The 16,815-nt window shown below is 36.8% G+C and overlaps 1 protein-coding gene across 1 annotated transcript; it reads right to left on the bottom strand.

Annotated features, from left to right (window-relative positions):
• Positions 1 to 7,114: 7,114 nt before the first annotated feature.
• Positions 7,115 to 16,255, bottom strand: LOC148940458 (uncharacterized). Its single transcript, XM_089104812.1, has 3 exons — positions 16,191 to 16,255; positions 11,930 to 12,014; positions 7,115 to 7,907 (listed from the first exon to the last, which is right to left on the bottom strand). The coding sequence occupies exons 1-3, from the start codon at positions 16,239 to 16,241 to the stop codon at positions 7,189 to 7,191; spliced, it is 855 nt and encodes a 284-aa protein (XP_088960938.1). The 5' UTR covers positions 16,242 to 16,255; the 3' UTR covers positions 7,115 to 7,188.
• Between the last annotated feature and the right edge of the window lie 560 nt (positions 16,256 to 16,815).

Here is a 16,815-nt window from a genome sequence, read left to right on the forward strand (position 1 = left end):
AGAACAGTCTCTCTACGCTCGGAAGCAAAGTTGCCGTCACAACTAATACTGCCAGTAAAGAAAGAGGTGATTCTGTCGAAGTTAACCCCGGTGACAAGGCTCATGCTCACTGCCGAAGAGACTTCAGTAACCAGAGAAGAATTTCTAGTCTTAAACGTTGCAATGAAAGTGATTCAGCAAGTAATCAAGAAAGTAACAGTAGATCCTTACGTTCGGCAAGTTCTTTATTCGCATTCGACAAAGACTGTCTGTTTTGTGCGACCCCTGTCATTGCTGATCCGCGTCATCCAGGCTATTCGCCATCCCAGACTGTTAGAACAGACACATTTCAAGCCAGTATTAGACTTCTGTTTTCACAAAGACAAGACAAATGGTCGACCAGCATTTTGGGAAGTTTAAATGCAGCTACTGCTGATCTCCACGCAGTTGATGCTATCTATCACACAGTTTGTTCAGTGAACTTCCGGACCGGAAAAAACTTTCCTCAGCACTTTTCAAAATTAGGTCGTGAACCTGCAGTAAAGAAATGTAAAAATGGCATACCTTCTTACGAGGTTCGAAAAAAGTGTCTAACAAAGCTGCAAACTTCTTTGTCGGTCTGGACGATGTGCAGGTTATGCTGACCGATATTTCGTAAAAAATGGAGGAGTTTTTAGCCGAAACGGATCTGAAGCCATACAGCAACGTTTACCTGAAGGAAGAGATAGTTGATTACTTCGGCGACAAGGTGATCATTTCTGATGTTCCTGGGAAGCAAAGTATAGTGAAGCTTAGGGAGAAGGATGCAAGTATTCTTTGGAATTATTACCAAATGCCAAAAGACGTAAATTCGGAGAAAGAAAAAGTTGAGATTGCGAAAGCTTTTGCAAGAATAGTGGAGAGCGAAATAAAGACTATGATATTGTTCAAAAAAGAATATGACCAAATACGCGCCTTAGTTTCGGCAGAGGACAATCTCGAGTTCCTTGTTCCATCCCTACGGCTTTTCCTGTCCATTTTGATCAAACACAATAACGCCAAACTTGTGGTCAGTGCAATAGGGCAGGCAATAATGCAAAACACCAGACCTCGAAGCATTACTGAACCAATTCAGTTGGGGATGGCTGAGTCTATGCATCATCGCTTCAGTTCACACGACGTTGTCGACACTCTGAGCAGCCTAGGCTTTTCTGTTGGCAATGCTGAAATCCTCCGATTTGAAAGATTTGCGGCAATGGCTGAAAGCCCCGATTAAGAACTCAACATACCAAGAGGCACTCTTGTCCAGTACAATGCAGACAATTACGATCATAACGCTAACACTCTGGATGGGCACGGTACTTCACATGGTATGGCTATTCTTGAGGTTAAGTCGCCGGGCGGCAAAGAAGAGTTACGCGCGTTTCCCAGAAAAGATTTTGACTTTAAAGAAATTATAGAAAAAGCTGCTATACCGATCGACCCTTACGTGAAGCATACTGACTTTACAAATCAGCTCACTTACGTAGAGTTGGTACTTCCAGAGTTCAGAGACAATGGCAGACATCTAGATATCATATGGGTAAATTCTCAGCTAGCTCTGCGAGGTTCTTCATTCGGCTGGTCAGGTGCAATGCAGTCAGCTCATGCTGGACAAACCCAGAAGCGGTCATCGATAGTTTTCCAGCCTATGATTGATTTAAACCCATCCGATCTCACGCGCATCAACACAACGTTGATGTCTATTGCAGAGAAGGCAAAGAAACAGAACCAGATTCCTGTCGTAACCTTCGACCAACCACTGTATTGGAAAGCGAGAATGATGGTTGAATCGTCACCTTTCAGTAGCCCCTTGAAAGAGACCGTAGTGATGCTTGGGTTTTTTCATGGAAGAAAGAGTTTTCTTGGGTGTATGGGCTATTTTATGGAAGAAGCAGGTTTGGTTGAAGTCCTTGAACAGATCTACGCACCGAACACTGTAAAATACATCATCTCTGGCAAAGCAGTTTCTAGAGAAATGAGGGCACATTCTCTTCTTGACTTAGCCCTGCACATCTTACTTTTTGCCTGTGCTTTCGAAGATACTGCCGACGGTCTACGAAGTAAACCCGCACCCCAAATGGTGAGCGCAGCCCGTGTCTATACAGAGCTGACATCCGAAAATATTTCTATTGAAGACCTTTCTGCGTCTCCAGCAGTGGTTTCACTTTTAGAAGAAATTGAGCAGGCAAAGAAGGAGCTAGTTAGCGAATCTAGGACTGCGATACTGTGGCTTGAACAGTATTCTGAAATGAATAAAATTCTTAGGGTAACAGTTCGCACTGAACGGACTGGAGATTTTGACTTGTAAATTCAGAGCTGGTTTAGTATGATTCCTTATTTCGTTGCATGTGGTCAAACTACATATGCTAGATCAGCCCGTATTTATTTATAAAGTCTTGTCGATTTGAAAGAATCGCAGCCAGAATTATACGAGAAGTACTAAACTGGTCACTTTTCTGTTAATAGAACCGAACATTCGTGGTCAGGACTGGCAGCAGACCTTGTTATAGAACAAGTCTTCATGAAAACTCTGAAGACCACTGGCGGTCTCAGTAGAGAGAGAGGTATGAATGAAGCGCTGCGGTCGATCTGGACACTTTTTATTCCAGTGGGTGCTCAAATTAATGTAATAAAGTAAGACCAAACAAGATCTTTATACCACATAAGCGATCAGCAGGTTGATATATCGGGGTCCAGAATATTGAGATACAGCAAAGATTAGCAAAAGCTGCTCAAGTTCCTTGAGCCTTTTCAGCCGTTCAACAAGAGTCAAGAGCTAATGAATGTTGCTACCGGAGTGAATGCTTCACCATTGGGCAACGTCGACGAAGCAAAAGACGTTGGGTTGCACATACTGCAGGGGATGGTTGGAAAGCCAGTAGAGACTTTTGTACTCAAAAGGAAAGATAAAGTCGTAACTATGGCTGCAAAGTCGGCTCCGAAGCTTGATGGTGAGCCAGTCGAGATTGACCAAACTTTATTGTTCCAGCGACTAGCGGCTGTAGCCACTGCCAACGGTCGGGATCTGTCGGATACTCTTGGTTATGAACTTGCTCTTTTCCTCCTACACTTTTCGGGTCATACCAACTACTACGCACAGCTGACAAGGCTTCCCTCTCAAATGCCCTCTGGAAAATCATCGAAGGTTCTTCTGCGAATCTTTCAACGAGTTGCAAATATGTTGTAGATGGAGGATGGCTCCTACATGAATTTCCTTGGACAACCAGCACTACTTTTGGACAAATATGTCAGGCCTACGCTAGCTATGTCAAAGCTCATTTTGAAAATGCTACGGTTGTGCTCGACGGATACGAAGATTCACCGTCAACAAAAGACTAGACTCACTTGAAAAGATCGAAAGGCATAAGATCTCCTGATATCGACTTTACTGGGACAACAACGGTAACCCTCAAAAAAGACTTTTTTCTGAACAACCTGAAGAACAAGGGAAAATTCATCCTCCGGCTTGGTTGAGTGCTAAGCTCGTCAGGATTTCGCGTGGTATGTGCTTCAGGTGATGCAGATTTCACGATTGCGACAGCCGCAGTGACGAGTTGTTCTGAGGTAGAAACCTGTCTTGTTGGCAATGACACAGACCTGCTCGTCTTGCTTCTTCACCATTGCCAGCCAGGAAGCTACCCACTTTTCTTTCGAGTTGAGACCAAGCTGGGACATCCAAACTCTAAAATATAAGAGAACTAAAAAGCAAGCTTGGGAAAGTCGCAGATGTCATACTACCCATCCATGATTTCCTGGGATGTGATATGACCTCTAGGTTCTACGGCGTAGGAAAGCCAGTGTCACTTTTATTGGCTAAGATCAATGAAGAATTCCGAAAAAATGCGGCGATTTTTTGCTGGAAGAACTCAGAAAAGCATCAGATCATCAGTGCAGGCGAAAAGCTCACACTGCTTGTTTATCGGGCTAAAGCTGATACCAACCTTCAGGATTTGCGTCACACCATGTTTGTCACAAAACTGGCTTCTTCGACCTCGTTCGTCTGCCCAGAAAGCTTACCTCCGACATTGTCAGTTGCGAGGTTTCACTTCTTCAGGGGTTTCCTACAGGACATGGAATGGATGTGTTGCTCAGCTGATCTGGACCCATGTAACTGGAGTTTGCGGCTAGACAGAACCTAAAAAGTACCTGTAACGATTGACCCGAAACCAACACCTGACGCACTATTGAAAACGGCACGATGTGCTTACAAGTCAGGCTGTGAAACAAAGCGTTGCAGGTGCAAAAGAAACGGACTTCACTGCACAAAAGCATATGCCGAGTGTCATGGTACCGACTGCCAAAATTCAGAAAGCATTGACCTTGATGATGATTTTAACAACTAAGTTCCTGTTTTAAGGTTTTTATTATTTGATTTGTTTTAAATCTGTGATTTGCCGAAGTATAATCAATCTGTACCAATTTTATACACCGTGATGATTCTTAATATACTGTGATCAAATCCTTGTTGAAATGGGATCCGCAACCAAAAAAAAGAAAGAGAATTCAATTTCCCTACTTTTCACCCTCTGCCAGTTTTTTCCGATGAGGGAAAACTAGTATTCTGAAGGAAGATTTGGATTCTGCGTCTCAAATAATATCAGAAATAGTCTTTACAGCGATGAAATCGAGCGAATCTGAGTCTTCCTCATTTTCCCCTGTTTCCCCCGGTAACCCTATCAGATGCCCACGGTGGTGTGATATAATAATTCTGATGTAGAATTCGAGTTCTGTGACTTGAACTACGTAGGACTGGGTATTTACAGTGCTAAAATCAGAGGTCCTGGCATTTTTTCAGAATTTTCCCTCTTTCCCCTCTTTTTTCTCCTGTCAAACTTTTTCTAATCGGTGGATTTTGGTGGGCTTTTAATATGTTTTTCTCCTAATTTTTCTGCATTTTTTGGGGCAAAAATAATTTTTATTGCAATTTGTTTGACCTCAAACGCTATTTTTACTGGGCTAATTTATTTGGTTTTGTCTGTAAGAACTTTTTTTGGGTGTGGTGACAAATAAATGCTTTCTGTGCAATATCAATTGATTTCATTCTAACAAACTTTTGAACTCTTGTCGACTTTTTTGCACTACGAAAAAGCCAGGGTATTTCTTCCTATTTTCTGTTTCTTTTGTTCTTTGAAACTATTGAAAGGTTTTATTCAGATAAAAATTCTCAGCTTTTATGGAATTTGTCGCATAAAAAAAGAAGAAAATTGTGGCAGCAAGGTACCTGTTTTTGGCTATTTTGCGTCATAAGAAAATTTTGGCTCAGGTTATATTGACTATTACAAAAGACTACATTAGGCTATTAGACAAGATGCAAAAATTAAACTATTGGAAGCTACGGTAATGACAGTGGTCAAATATGGATCTGAAACATCGGTCCCGCACTTCGCTTTGTTAAATGTTTTCCAGAGGCATTGTTTATGGATGGTTTTGGGTACGCGTTTGACTGACCACATGTCAAGCAACAAGCTGTGCAAAAAAATGCAATTCTAACCCATTTTCTTGGGCTATAATGAAAGAAAGGTTGAGACGGCTAGGACACGTTTTATGGATGGAAAATAATAGAACGTCAAAAATTATTCATTTATGCCTTTCATCGGGCCCAACAAAAAGCTTGTCATTCCCGAAAGGGGTGGGAAGATGTTAAAAGGAATGATTGAAAGGAAACTGGAACTTTATGCGAGGGGGTAGGGAAGGAAGTTCTGAACAGATAGGGGTGGAGGAAAATCACAGGCAGCTGTGTTGACCTCAGACACCTTTGCGTTGCAGTGAAATTTTAGTAGTAGTAGTAGTAGCATTGAGGCCTTGATTAATGCCATTGAGTAAAAATCCGGAGGTGATCATTTTAAAACTATCAAAAGTTCTTCTAGAAGCATTCCCAGTTTCTGAACATGAGCAGGCATTAGCTCCGTGCTAGCTTTAAAAAAGAGAATTTAAGAGAGAAATACGGGTTTAACTTAAATAAAGCTTTTTCTTTTGTTCTTTTTTTTCTCTTGTTGTTGTTTTCTTGTCTTTTTCTTAGGATGCTTCAACTAATTTTTTTTTCCTTTTCTTTCCCTTTTTTCCCCGTTGATAAAGGCTCTCGAATGTGGAGTCGAAATATTCAAATTTTTTTATTAATCAATGTTTTGTTGTTGTTTTATTTTTAGTTCGTTTGCCACTGCATTGATTAAATTAAATTAGTTTTTCTCTCTTAAACTCTCTTGAATTCTCGTAAATGGAAACGCTGTGTGGTCTAAGAAATTATCTGCTTTAAGAAAGAAGTTAGTGGATCATCCCAAAGGGAGAGGTTGAAATCTTTGATACTGCATTGGAGACCCAAATTTTCCACCACCTCACTATAAATATTGAGGTTATTCTTGGTAATGGAAAGGAGAGGTTTTCTCTTCGGTAACTGCTTTTGAAATAATATATCTGGATAAACAGTGAAGAGTGGGGTGAATGTTTTTAATTGAAGCTAAGAGCGAGTGCATATTAGTAATTTTATCCATTCTTGAGGTCTTATGAAAAATACTTTTATTCCATTCAAATTGCCTTTGTACTTAAGCAGTCGTTCTAATAATAATATTTATTAGTTTTAAGTTTAGATGTGACTCTTTACTTTCATTTTATTTTTTTCATATAAGAGTGAAATTAGGGGCTCAGTTTTTCTCATCCATTTCTCATGCTCTTCGAGTTTACAAGGCCATATCCAGGGGGGGTCAGGGGTTTGAACCTCCCCCCCTGAATGTTTTTCCAGTTCGTGAAAACGTAAAAAAATTAATATAAACAATTTTTTTTTGCGTTTTTTGAAGTATTTTACCCCCCCCCACTAAGAATAAACCTTTTTGTACCCCCCCCCCGGAAATAAGATTATGAATACAGTCCTGCGAATATAGGACCAATTGCTTGAATTATTTATTATTTGCTTAATCTTTATATTTTTGGTTATACTTGAAACGAAACCAAAAAGTACTATACATTACCCAAGAATAATTATTAATTATTCTAACTTTTTAATAATAAAAAGTCTTGGTGAAAAGCTGGAAGCTGTTGGTTATTTTTAAAACGTCAAAGACGAAAATTTATATAATTAAGTACAGCCTAATAGCATAGAACTTAGGGTAATAAAACTAAAAATGTAGTCTAAATTTATTGAAAGAATAAAGCAAAACCAGCATAAATACCCCCCTTTCATAAATATATTGACATCTACCCAACAAGAATCTGTCCTGCTCCTGGATTTAAAGCTCCTTGGGTGATACCTGAGATACCACCTCCTTCTCCTACAATCAGTTGTGGAAGCCCATTCCCTTGAGTGATACCCGAGAGACCATTTCCTTGCCCCACGATCAGTTGTGGAAATCCATTTCCTTGAGACGAACCCGATCCTTCTCCTTGTCCAAATGGAAGCTCTACGCAACCCAACATAAACTTACAGGCATACCAAATACCATTCTCGTGCTTCAAATATTTAAAGAAAAATCTTGGACTTGGAGTTGGAACTTGAGCTTGGAATCCTGCACTTTGGGGTTGTTGATATAGTTGGGCTATCTGGTAGCTTGGGCTGTATTGGTCTTGCTGAATTATAGCTGGGATTTGACCTTTGAATCCTGCGATTTGTGGTCTTCGATAGATCTTAGCTGTTTGATAGCTTGGGTTGCTCTGCTGAACTGCAAATTGGTTTAGAAGGTAAACGGGTTGAGCTCTAAATTGTTCATACTGTGATATTTGTGGCGCAAAGAAGTTCTGTTGCTGAGGAACAACTCTGAAAATTTGGCTTTGTGCAGGCTTGGGCTGTTTTTGGATTAGAAATTGTCTGAAACTAGTTTCAGTGTTCTCTTGCTGATCTTCCTGCTGAACTGGACTGTCATCAACAGCTTCATTAACCTTTTGCTGATCTTCCTGCTCTACTGGAGTGTCATCAGCAACTACAAGAAAAAATGTTAAGATAGAAGGGATTAAAAATATATTAAGGGGAGGATGAAGGAGTTCGATTGACCCCTACCATAATGAGGAAAATTACACCAAGATTTTAGAGACTTTTGTTATTTAAGGAAAATATTATATCAAAGTCCCTATCCTTTCCATACCTCCTTCTTCGACTAAAGGGTCACCCAAATTGTATATAAGTTTTTCTATTTGGTAATCCATTTGGGGTCAAATAAAAGTAGGTTGTCCTCGAAGGCTGTGGAAAGAGATCCTAAGGAATAATTTAAAGAAAACTGAAGCTTCATGGGAAGGGGTAAAGACTGAAACTCTGAGTAGACTGGGGTGGAGGAGTAGCGTGCACAGCCGTACTGGTCTCAGGCGGCTTGGTACTGCATTAAGTTGTTAGTAGTAATAAAACTAGTTAAACCCTTTCCTGTGTCAGACGCAAGCGCGTGATTTAATTTCAAGGGGACAAAGAATTTGAAAATTCCAAAAAATTGTTGAAATACGAACAATTAAAAATTCTGGCTGGGTTCTAGGAAGAGCTTTGTGTATATATATATACTTGGTGCATTTTCATTTCGATGTTTATGTCTCATTAAAAAATAAGGAGCATAATGAGTGCTATGCTAGACATATTTTGAACATGCAGGTCCTTCTCTCTTGCTTATGGCTCTATCTAAGGGTAAGCTTTAACACAGTTTCGTGTACGAAAATAAGAAATAATGAGTTAAAGAAAGGAATATTATTCAAGAATACAACAATGTTTTATTTCCCTTATTCATTCTCTTCAAAAGAAAAACCTTAACTTTTTAACTTTTTCCACGATAAAATTTTTTTTGGCCGCCATGACTAGGTTTCACCCGTTTATATACTTAACTTTAAAAACTTTTTTTTAGATGGACATGAGACATGAGGCATGGTCTAAGTACCAAGGCTGTACCCAGGATTTTTTGTCGGAGTGGGTTTTACTAAAAAAAAAGTTTCGGGGGGTGGGGTACACAAAAAAACTCAAAACAAGCATATAAATTTGTTTATATCCATTTTTGTTACGTTTTTACGAGTCAGACAAAATTTCGACGGGGGTTCAAACCGGGCAACCCCCCCTGGATACGGCCCTGCTAAGTACTAATGCGTACCCTACAAGTGGTAAGGGATCATTCATTTTTTACCTCATTCTTTTTTCTTCCTCTTCCTGTTGATTATTTGGAGGCGCTAATGTGTAATTTCCATGCAATTCTAAGCTCTACGGCAGATGGGATCGAACCCGGGCCCTGTATTGCCAATAAAAGATCTAAAGCCGAACTGGCCAGCCATGACAAAAATAAAGAAATGAATATAAGGACGACAAATATAGGTCATTTATTATTTTAAATTTTTAATCCAGTCACTTTTGTGGTTTCATGAAGGTGGCTGCCAATTGTAAAAGTAAGTTATTATGTATTGTATGTTAGTCTATTTTAGTTTTATATATATTTTTTAGTTTTAATTTTTAGTTGTTTTTTTTTCTGCTGAAGACGCCTTGTTGTATTCGGGCGAAATATTCGTTTCATTTTTTTGTTTTCTTCGCTTTCATTTACTGGCTATAGACCCGTATATCATCTTTATATTCATTTCTTTGTTTTTGTGTATTGCCAAGCAAAGATCAATCAACTGTTGTACCTCAGGGCGTTTTATTTTACTCAGATTTAAGAAAAGAATGTTGCGTAATAATTTGCCAAAGACTTTTAGAAAATAATTTTTAGTTTTTTTTGTTATGCATTCCAAAGCCTGTTTTTTCTTCCTTTCTTCTCACATCAATAATGAAATGAAATGGAACAACTAAAGGCATTTACGTGTAATTAGAAAGGCTCGCTGACAACTAAAACTGAATGATAAAGAAAATAGAGCCATCTTTTTTCTAGCAATAGTTTTTTATAAAAGGAACTTACATAAATACAACCATTTATATCTCCCATGGACTCCAATGTGGAGCAAAAAAAGTCACTATTTTCTGAATAAATTACAACAATAATGGAAAGGAATTTCAAAAAAAAAGTTTAAGTAATAATAATGATTAGTAATTTTAAAGTGCAATAAATTCGTGCAGAGATCACGCCAGCTTTAAATTATGTTCGAGAATCATCTTTATATGCATTCTTCTTAGTTTTTTTTTCGTTTTTTTCCGAACAAAAAGAACCTGTAATTTTTAATGCGAAGAAAGAGTTCGCAAAATATCACTGAGATTCTGTTATCGAACGACACGGAAAGTTAAAGGGTGTAAAACTAAAGAAATCCAATGCTGGAGGTATTGAATTCGGAAGAAGCGAAATTGTAAATTTGGAACACATGACTCTTAAATGCGACGCCATAAAAATCTTTTTATCAGGTGTGTATACAGGAGAAGGAATGCGGGGTCACCTCCTCCCAACTTCTAATTCTTACGGTTATCCTTATTGTCCTCTAATTTCCATTTTGTTCGTTTCCTTTTCTGTTTGACGATTACTATCCCCTCTCCAAGATTTACCCCCAAAAAATAAACTACAGCACACTACACCTCTCCCATTCCTTCCAAGGGTAAAACATATTACAGAAGTAAAACCTTAACTTTCACCTATAAGCCCTCAAGTACCATACTCCCCCTCCCCATCGCCGAGTGCAGATTCTTGGCTCTTTCGCTAAAAGTAATAACTGATAGTTTTTTTTAGCTAAAAAAATATCAATTGTAATTAGTTTCTTTAAAGATATTGTAATGAGTTAATGCTGCACAAATTTTATTAAATCGTCATTATTCATATACAAATAAAACAAAACAAAAAGGAGTGTACCTTGCATAAAGCGGCGTCAAGGTGCCGGCAGTATAGAGCACCTGCTCTATATTAAGGTGCTCTCTTATATGCTAAGTTATTTGTTTTTCGCTTTTTCTATTTATTTTCTTATTTCTAACCTATCAGACAATACGAAAGTTCACAGAGTACAAAATAGAGAAAACGAGAAAAAACGGGCATATGAAAAAAAACGTCACGATGTTTATCGAGACAATTAATCAAGATCACCTACTAAACATTGAACAACTGTTGCTTGCGTACGACTTTAAACATCACTGTATAAAAAGGGATGCCATGGATGAAAACTGATTTTGCGGCTATTTTTCAAAATACGTTTCGACAGAGCTATTTCTGGGTCGGCAATTTTATATTTGTGGATTAATGCTGAAATTTGGGTTCAAGAGGGTAAATAAGAAAAATGCTAACTAACACACAAGAAAAAAAGAACAAACAACAAAAAACAAACAAATAAATAAAACTCACATTTTAAACACTTTCATAACTGTAAATACTGTACTTCTCTGACTAATCAACAACAAGACAAACGAATGTCTTCAGCAATAATTTATATAAAAGCAACTTACATAAATACAACCATTTATATCTCCCATGGGCTCCAATGTGGAGCAAAAAAAAAACAGAGATAATTCTCCTCTTTAAAGGCACATTGGCAAATGAAATATTTTATTCAGACAATTACAGATATTTTATTCTTTTTTAAATATTTCTTTTTTCTTAAATTTTTTTCTGTTAAAAATGGCTCCCGGACGTTTAGTCGAAACATTTAGTTTTTGTTATCGTTTAAGATTTTGTTCTTGTTTTTTTTTTTTTATCTTTTGGTTTGTTCCACTGCTTTATCTAAATTAAACACATTTTTATCTCTTAATTTGAATGGAAAAGTAGTGGAGTCTAGGAAATTATTTAAGTTATTTCTAAGAAGGAGGAATTTAGGGAAAAAAGTAAAAAAGCACTTTTATGTAAACAAATGCAAATATCCTTACTAAACAGCCAGAAAAGATGTAAGAGTCAAAGATAGACAAGATTAGTTAATTTTTTTCCTCGCCATAAATCTGTGATCTAATGCTTATAGAAAATTAAGTTTTGTTTCAAACCTCCAATTTTTATTTTTTACGATCGTGCCGTTAAAGAGGCAACGAAATAACTCATTAAAACTAAGGCCAAAAGGTCAAAATTGTCAGAAGAAAATGGAGTACCTTCTGGAACAGCTTTATCGTCACTGGTTCTATATTCAGGCTCTAGGGCCAAAGATGCTCCTAATATACACACTAAAACTGCTACCTAAAAAAAAAAAAAAAAATATTAATAAAGCATATTTCGTTAGTCGGGTTTCAAAAAAACGTATCTCCATAATTGTAAATTTTCAGAAAAGCAGAGATAAACCTCAAAACTTTTTTATTTCCCGTCCGATAACCGAAAAACAAAAACGGATCGATGTGTAAGATCAATATATATTAATCCGTTTTTGTTTTATGGTTATCGGACGGGATATAGAAAATTGCGAGGCTTTTTTTCTTCTCTTCTGAATATTTATAATTATGAAGATACGGCCTTTTAATCCCCGACAAACAATTTTAAGATACCAAAACATGCAAAAAAACATAAAATGTTAAGGTATGGAAAAAATCAAATTTCATTAATTCGTTTACTATTTTTTAATTTGGCCCCTAATCATTCAAACAGAACAAAGAGAACAAGTTTTTAAACGGAAAAAAATTTCAAACTGAACAAGCAGAACAACTTTTCGTTCGGAACAAATCAGCTCCGAAGGTGATTTGATCAACTGAAGAATTAAACCGAACTGAGACATTTAGAATTTAATATAAAAGGGGAATAGGCTCTTTAAACCTCCATTCGTGGTTGGCCTAGAAATCATATTATGCAGCTCTAGTTAAATTTTATAAGCGACGCTATTACTACGTCACATCTATTTTTCAGTTTAAAAATATATTAGACTCGTAATTGCTTTTATAAATGTGTCAAAAAACATGGTAACCTTGCTTCCTGCCCATTATATGTGCAAAAAATTATTTTCTTTGATTTCCTTTTCAAGTCTCTTCTAAAAGGCTCAAATTTCAAGTATAAATACTGCATAATATTTTCTGACAGTTTTTAAGAGAAAACAAAGTGCCATCAGTTGGAAGGTTAATAAGAACCCTAGCACAATATAAATTCAAGTCTGGCACAAATGTTCTATTCAAATAAATAAATAGGCACCAGGTTGGCTGTGAATTTATATGGCATTAGGTCATTTCGACCCCAATTTCACCTGAGCTACATGGTATTTTCTGCAGCATTTCTCAGCTGTTTCGCTGTAAATTTTCTTAAGGCACTAGGGCTGATACTGAGGATTTCACAAAATCCAAAGGTCCATATTTTGTGACAATGAATCTTTAAAGGAAATTAAATTAAAAAAACAAGTTTTTTCAGCTGAAAGTAAGGAGTAATTTCAAAACTTAAAGTGAACAGAAATTATTATGTACATGGGGGAAGGGTCTCCTACTCAATACCGTGCTCTTTACGCTAAAGCTTGACTTTTTTTCTTAATTCTTTAAGACCGACTTCTGAAACACAAGGGCTGTTTATTTAGAATAACAAGCTTTTTTAAAAGTTCTCAGAGAACTGCTTGATTATTATAAGAGTAATTTTAAATAAAACTATATAAAATTATTATAAGAATAATGTTTAGCTTAGCCTGTATTTTTCCCAAGATCTTAACCTTAGCATGGGGATTTTAAGGGTTCGGAAACAAGTTCAGGGGGCTGGCAGGCATGAGTCAAAAGTGGTGCCAGATTTACGACAGGCTTGGCCAAACCAGAAAAAGCGATGGCGGCAGCTTATAGTTTCAAAATGTCACTTCTGTTCGAAAAAAAAATCCTTTTAAACCTTGACACAAAGGGTTTGTCTCGTCTTTCATTTCGACAAAACCGATTTATTCCCGACAAAATATTTACTTCGACAAAACCGATTTATAAACCGTCTTTTATTTCGATCACACCGATTTATTAAGAAATCGTAAAAGGAGGTGAATGCATGTGGCAAGAGTAAACAGAGGTATATGTACCTTGTGATATAATATGTTAAAACTAGAAGAAAATATGCCATAAACCAATCATTTAAGAAATTCAGGAGCTATTGCTTTTAGTTGCTGTATTTTTGGAGTGGTGGAGCTTCATTTTACTTTACTCCTTATTTCTCATTGCTCCATTTATGGCTTTTTTTATGACCCAAACTTATTCTTGAGCTTCTTGTGCCTTTTTTATGCGAGGCTCTTTAGGAGATTGGTAGCTCTAAGATTTTGCCCGAAAAGTGATAAATTTCCTTGGTAGTTGCCCTGCTAAGGAACTTTTGGCTCTAGATTAAGTTAAAATTAACTGTGAAAAGTTCCATGAAAGTCTACTAGGCAATGGATTCTTATCGTTAAATGTGGGTCTTGACACGAATTTTTTCCTTGGGCCTTTATTTCCGAAAACTTAATTGTTTTTTTTACTTGGGTAAGGGATAGAATCAAATATATTGCCCAAATGTAAAATTTATAATCTTTCGTTGAAAACTAAATAAAGTTAGGGTTTTCCGGTGTGATGGCCCTTAAGAAATTTTGACCCTAACACCTCAGAGGAAACACCAAAATGGTATATCTGATTCCATAGGAATCACTTGGGGGTGTCTGTTCAAATCATCGCCAATGATTTGCTTATCCAAACAGGAACGCAAGCAGAGGGGAAAAGGGACCTTTGAACTTAGGCCCCTAAAATTCCAATGTTTAACTAATATTTCAATATTTTCAATATAATTTTAATTGAAATGTTTATTTTATGTATATTGTTATACTATTTTACCTGTTTTAATTTCTAGTGGCTACAGGCTACTCCATAAACGAATTTAAGTTTAAGGTATATGAAATTACGCATGTTCAATTCCGTGATACTTAGAGTAGGAAACAAAGGTAAGATTTCCTACTACACTATAGGATAGACCAACCAAAAAAGGCTCTAGAGTTATTTTACTTCGAGGTTTTGTTTTTTGTTATTGTTGTGTGTTTCGTTGTTGTATATGAATGGGCAGCTTTATACGCAATTGTTATTGAAATAATTTAACTTCAGCCTGCTATTAACAGCCTTATTATATTCCTCAGCCAAGAATCCCCAAGGTTGAGAAGCCTAGTTACTGTTTTTTAACTGCAATTCGTTTTTGATGAAAAGAGTAAAATATTTTTTGCATTACCGAAAATTTAAACATAGTTCTTAGTTTAGTTATCTGAAATATACAGAGTATATTTCAGAGAGGGCAAAACATTTCTGATTGGAGACAGACATTTTAAAAGATAGCAATGATATATAAGATATATTGAAAATATAAGAAGTCAGTCAAACAGATATACAAGAGCATATTTAAGAGAGGACAGAACATTTATGCTAGGAGGCAAAAATTTATGAGAAGTTAGTCTAACAAAAATCAGTAAATCAGGTACAGAAGTATATCAGTATATTCAATACTTATTTTTGTTCCGATATATAGATACATCAATATTTAATATTTAATACATCTATTTAATGTCGCCCAACTTTGACTTTTTGAATTTAATTCTTAGAACAAGAAGCTATTATCCAACTGTAGTGTGATTTGTGTCAAATCACTTTTATGGTGTTAAGGTTTTCTGAAAATTGGAAGTAGGATAGTGGGTATATTATATTATAGTATTGCCGGAAAAGTAGAACATGGAAAATACTAAAGACCGAGTTTTAGTGATAATAGAATGGCGATTTTCCAGCACAACCCCCTGCATCACAGAATCGGCTGCCCCCATGACAAGATGCTGCCTACACCCATGGAAGCCATGCCTACTATTTTTGGTCATTAAGGAAGCCACAGATATTCATCAGCCTACTGGCCCAACGAGCCCCTGGCTCTCACTAACTATACAAAATAATGGTTTTGGCAGATATAATCATTAAAGATTAGGTTTGGTTGTGGCTCGTCGTTCTAATTACCTCACAAGGTTTGATTCCACCCGTCATTGTTTATATATAGATTATTAAAAGTAAAAGATCTGTAAAATAGAAGAATAAAGGTTATTGCGAACCAATTTCATTTCAGTATCCTTTCCACCAAAATTAGTAAATATTTTAGAAATTTCTGGATTGGAACAAAAGGTCCACAAAAGGGAGTTACGCATAATATTTTCGTTTCATTAAGGAGGATACACATATTCATCAGCCTAGTTGCCCCTACGGTTTTAATACGCCCTTGGGATGTTTCTTTATCAAATATTCAAAATAAGGGTCTCTAGTAAATAGAATCATAAGAGATTAGGTCTATTAAAGGCAAATTAAGGAAAAAAACAGTTTCGTCAGATTAGTGTTTCTGCGAAGCCATAATGCACCCTCAGGTGCTAATATATAGATTATAAAAAATAAAGGCTCTGTCAAATACAAGTATAAAAAAGTTACAACAAACCAATTTCATTTTCAGTATATTTACCACCAAAGTCAGTATCGACACTGACATTTTTTTTTAAGGAGATATTTTGTTATAGCGATGTTGTAACATGGAAATCAAGTCTTTGATGACCCCATATCCAGTTAGCTGGAGTTGACTTTTTTGGGCGGGTATCTTCTCCATCCTATGAATAAGCTCAAATGTGGGTTCCAGTCAGGAATTTCAACTTGTCGGGATATTCTTTTTACAAGCATTTGTTGCGTTTTTTTCATGTCTATCAATAGTGCAAAACTTGCTTTTCCAAAGTCCAGACAAAATTTGTCCCATTTTTGATGGTATTCCTTGCACAAAAAAGCATGTTTAGATAAATCTAAACTTTTTTTGCCAAAGACCACCTGTGAGGATCCTTGCCTTTCGGAGCTTTGGTGTGCAGCCTATCTCAAGCCAGGAAAAGGAGGAGGGTTGGGCGATAAGTTAATCCCCGTAAAACACTATTGATTCATAAAACGGCAAGGATAAGCCTCGGACCGATCTCATCCAAAACGACTTCCAATCGTTTCCCCGCTTGAGGCACCGACCGGCGTGGGAAGTCCTAAGACTAATTAAGTAAGTAAAGACGAGGCTTTTCCTAATGCTCTCTAAA

Source organism: Artemia sp. Qi Xiang Cuo, chromosome 19 (genome assembly GCF_049724085.1).
Source record: "Artemia sp. Qi Xiang Cuo chromosome 19, ASM4972408v1, whole genome shotgun sequence".
NCBI classification, from domain to species: domain Eukaryota; kingdom Metazoa; phylum Arthropoda; class Branchiopoda; order Anostraca; family Artemiidae; genus Artemia; species Artemia sp. Qi Xiang Cuo.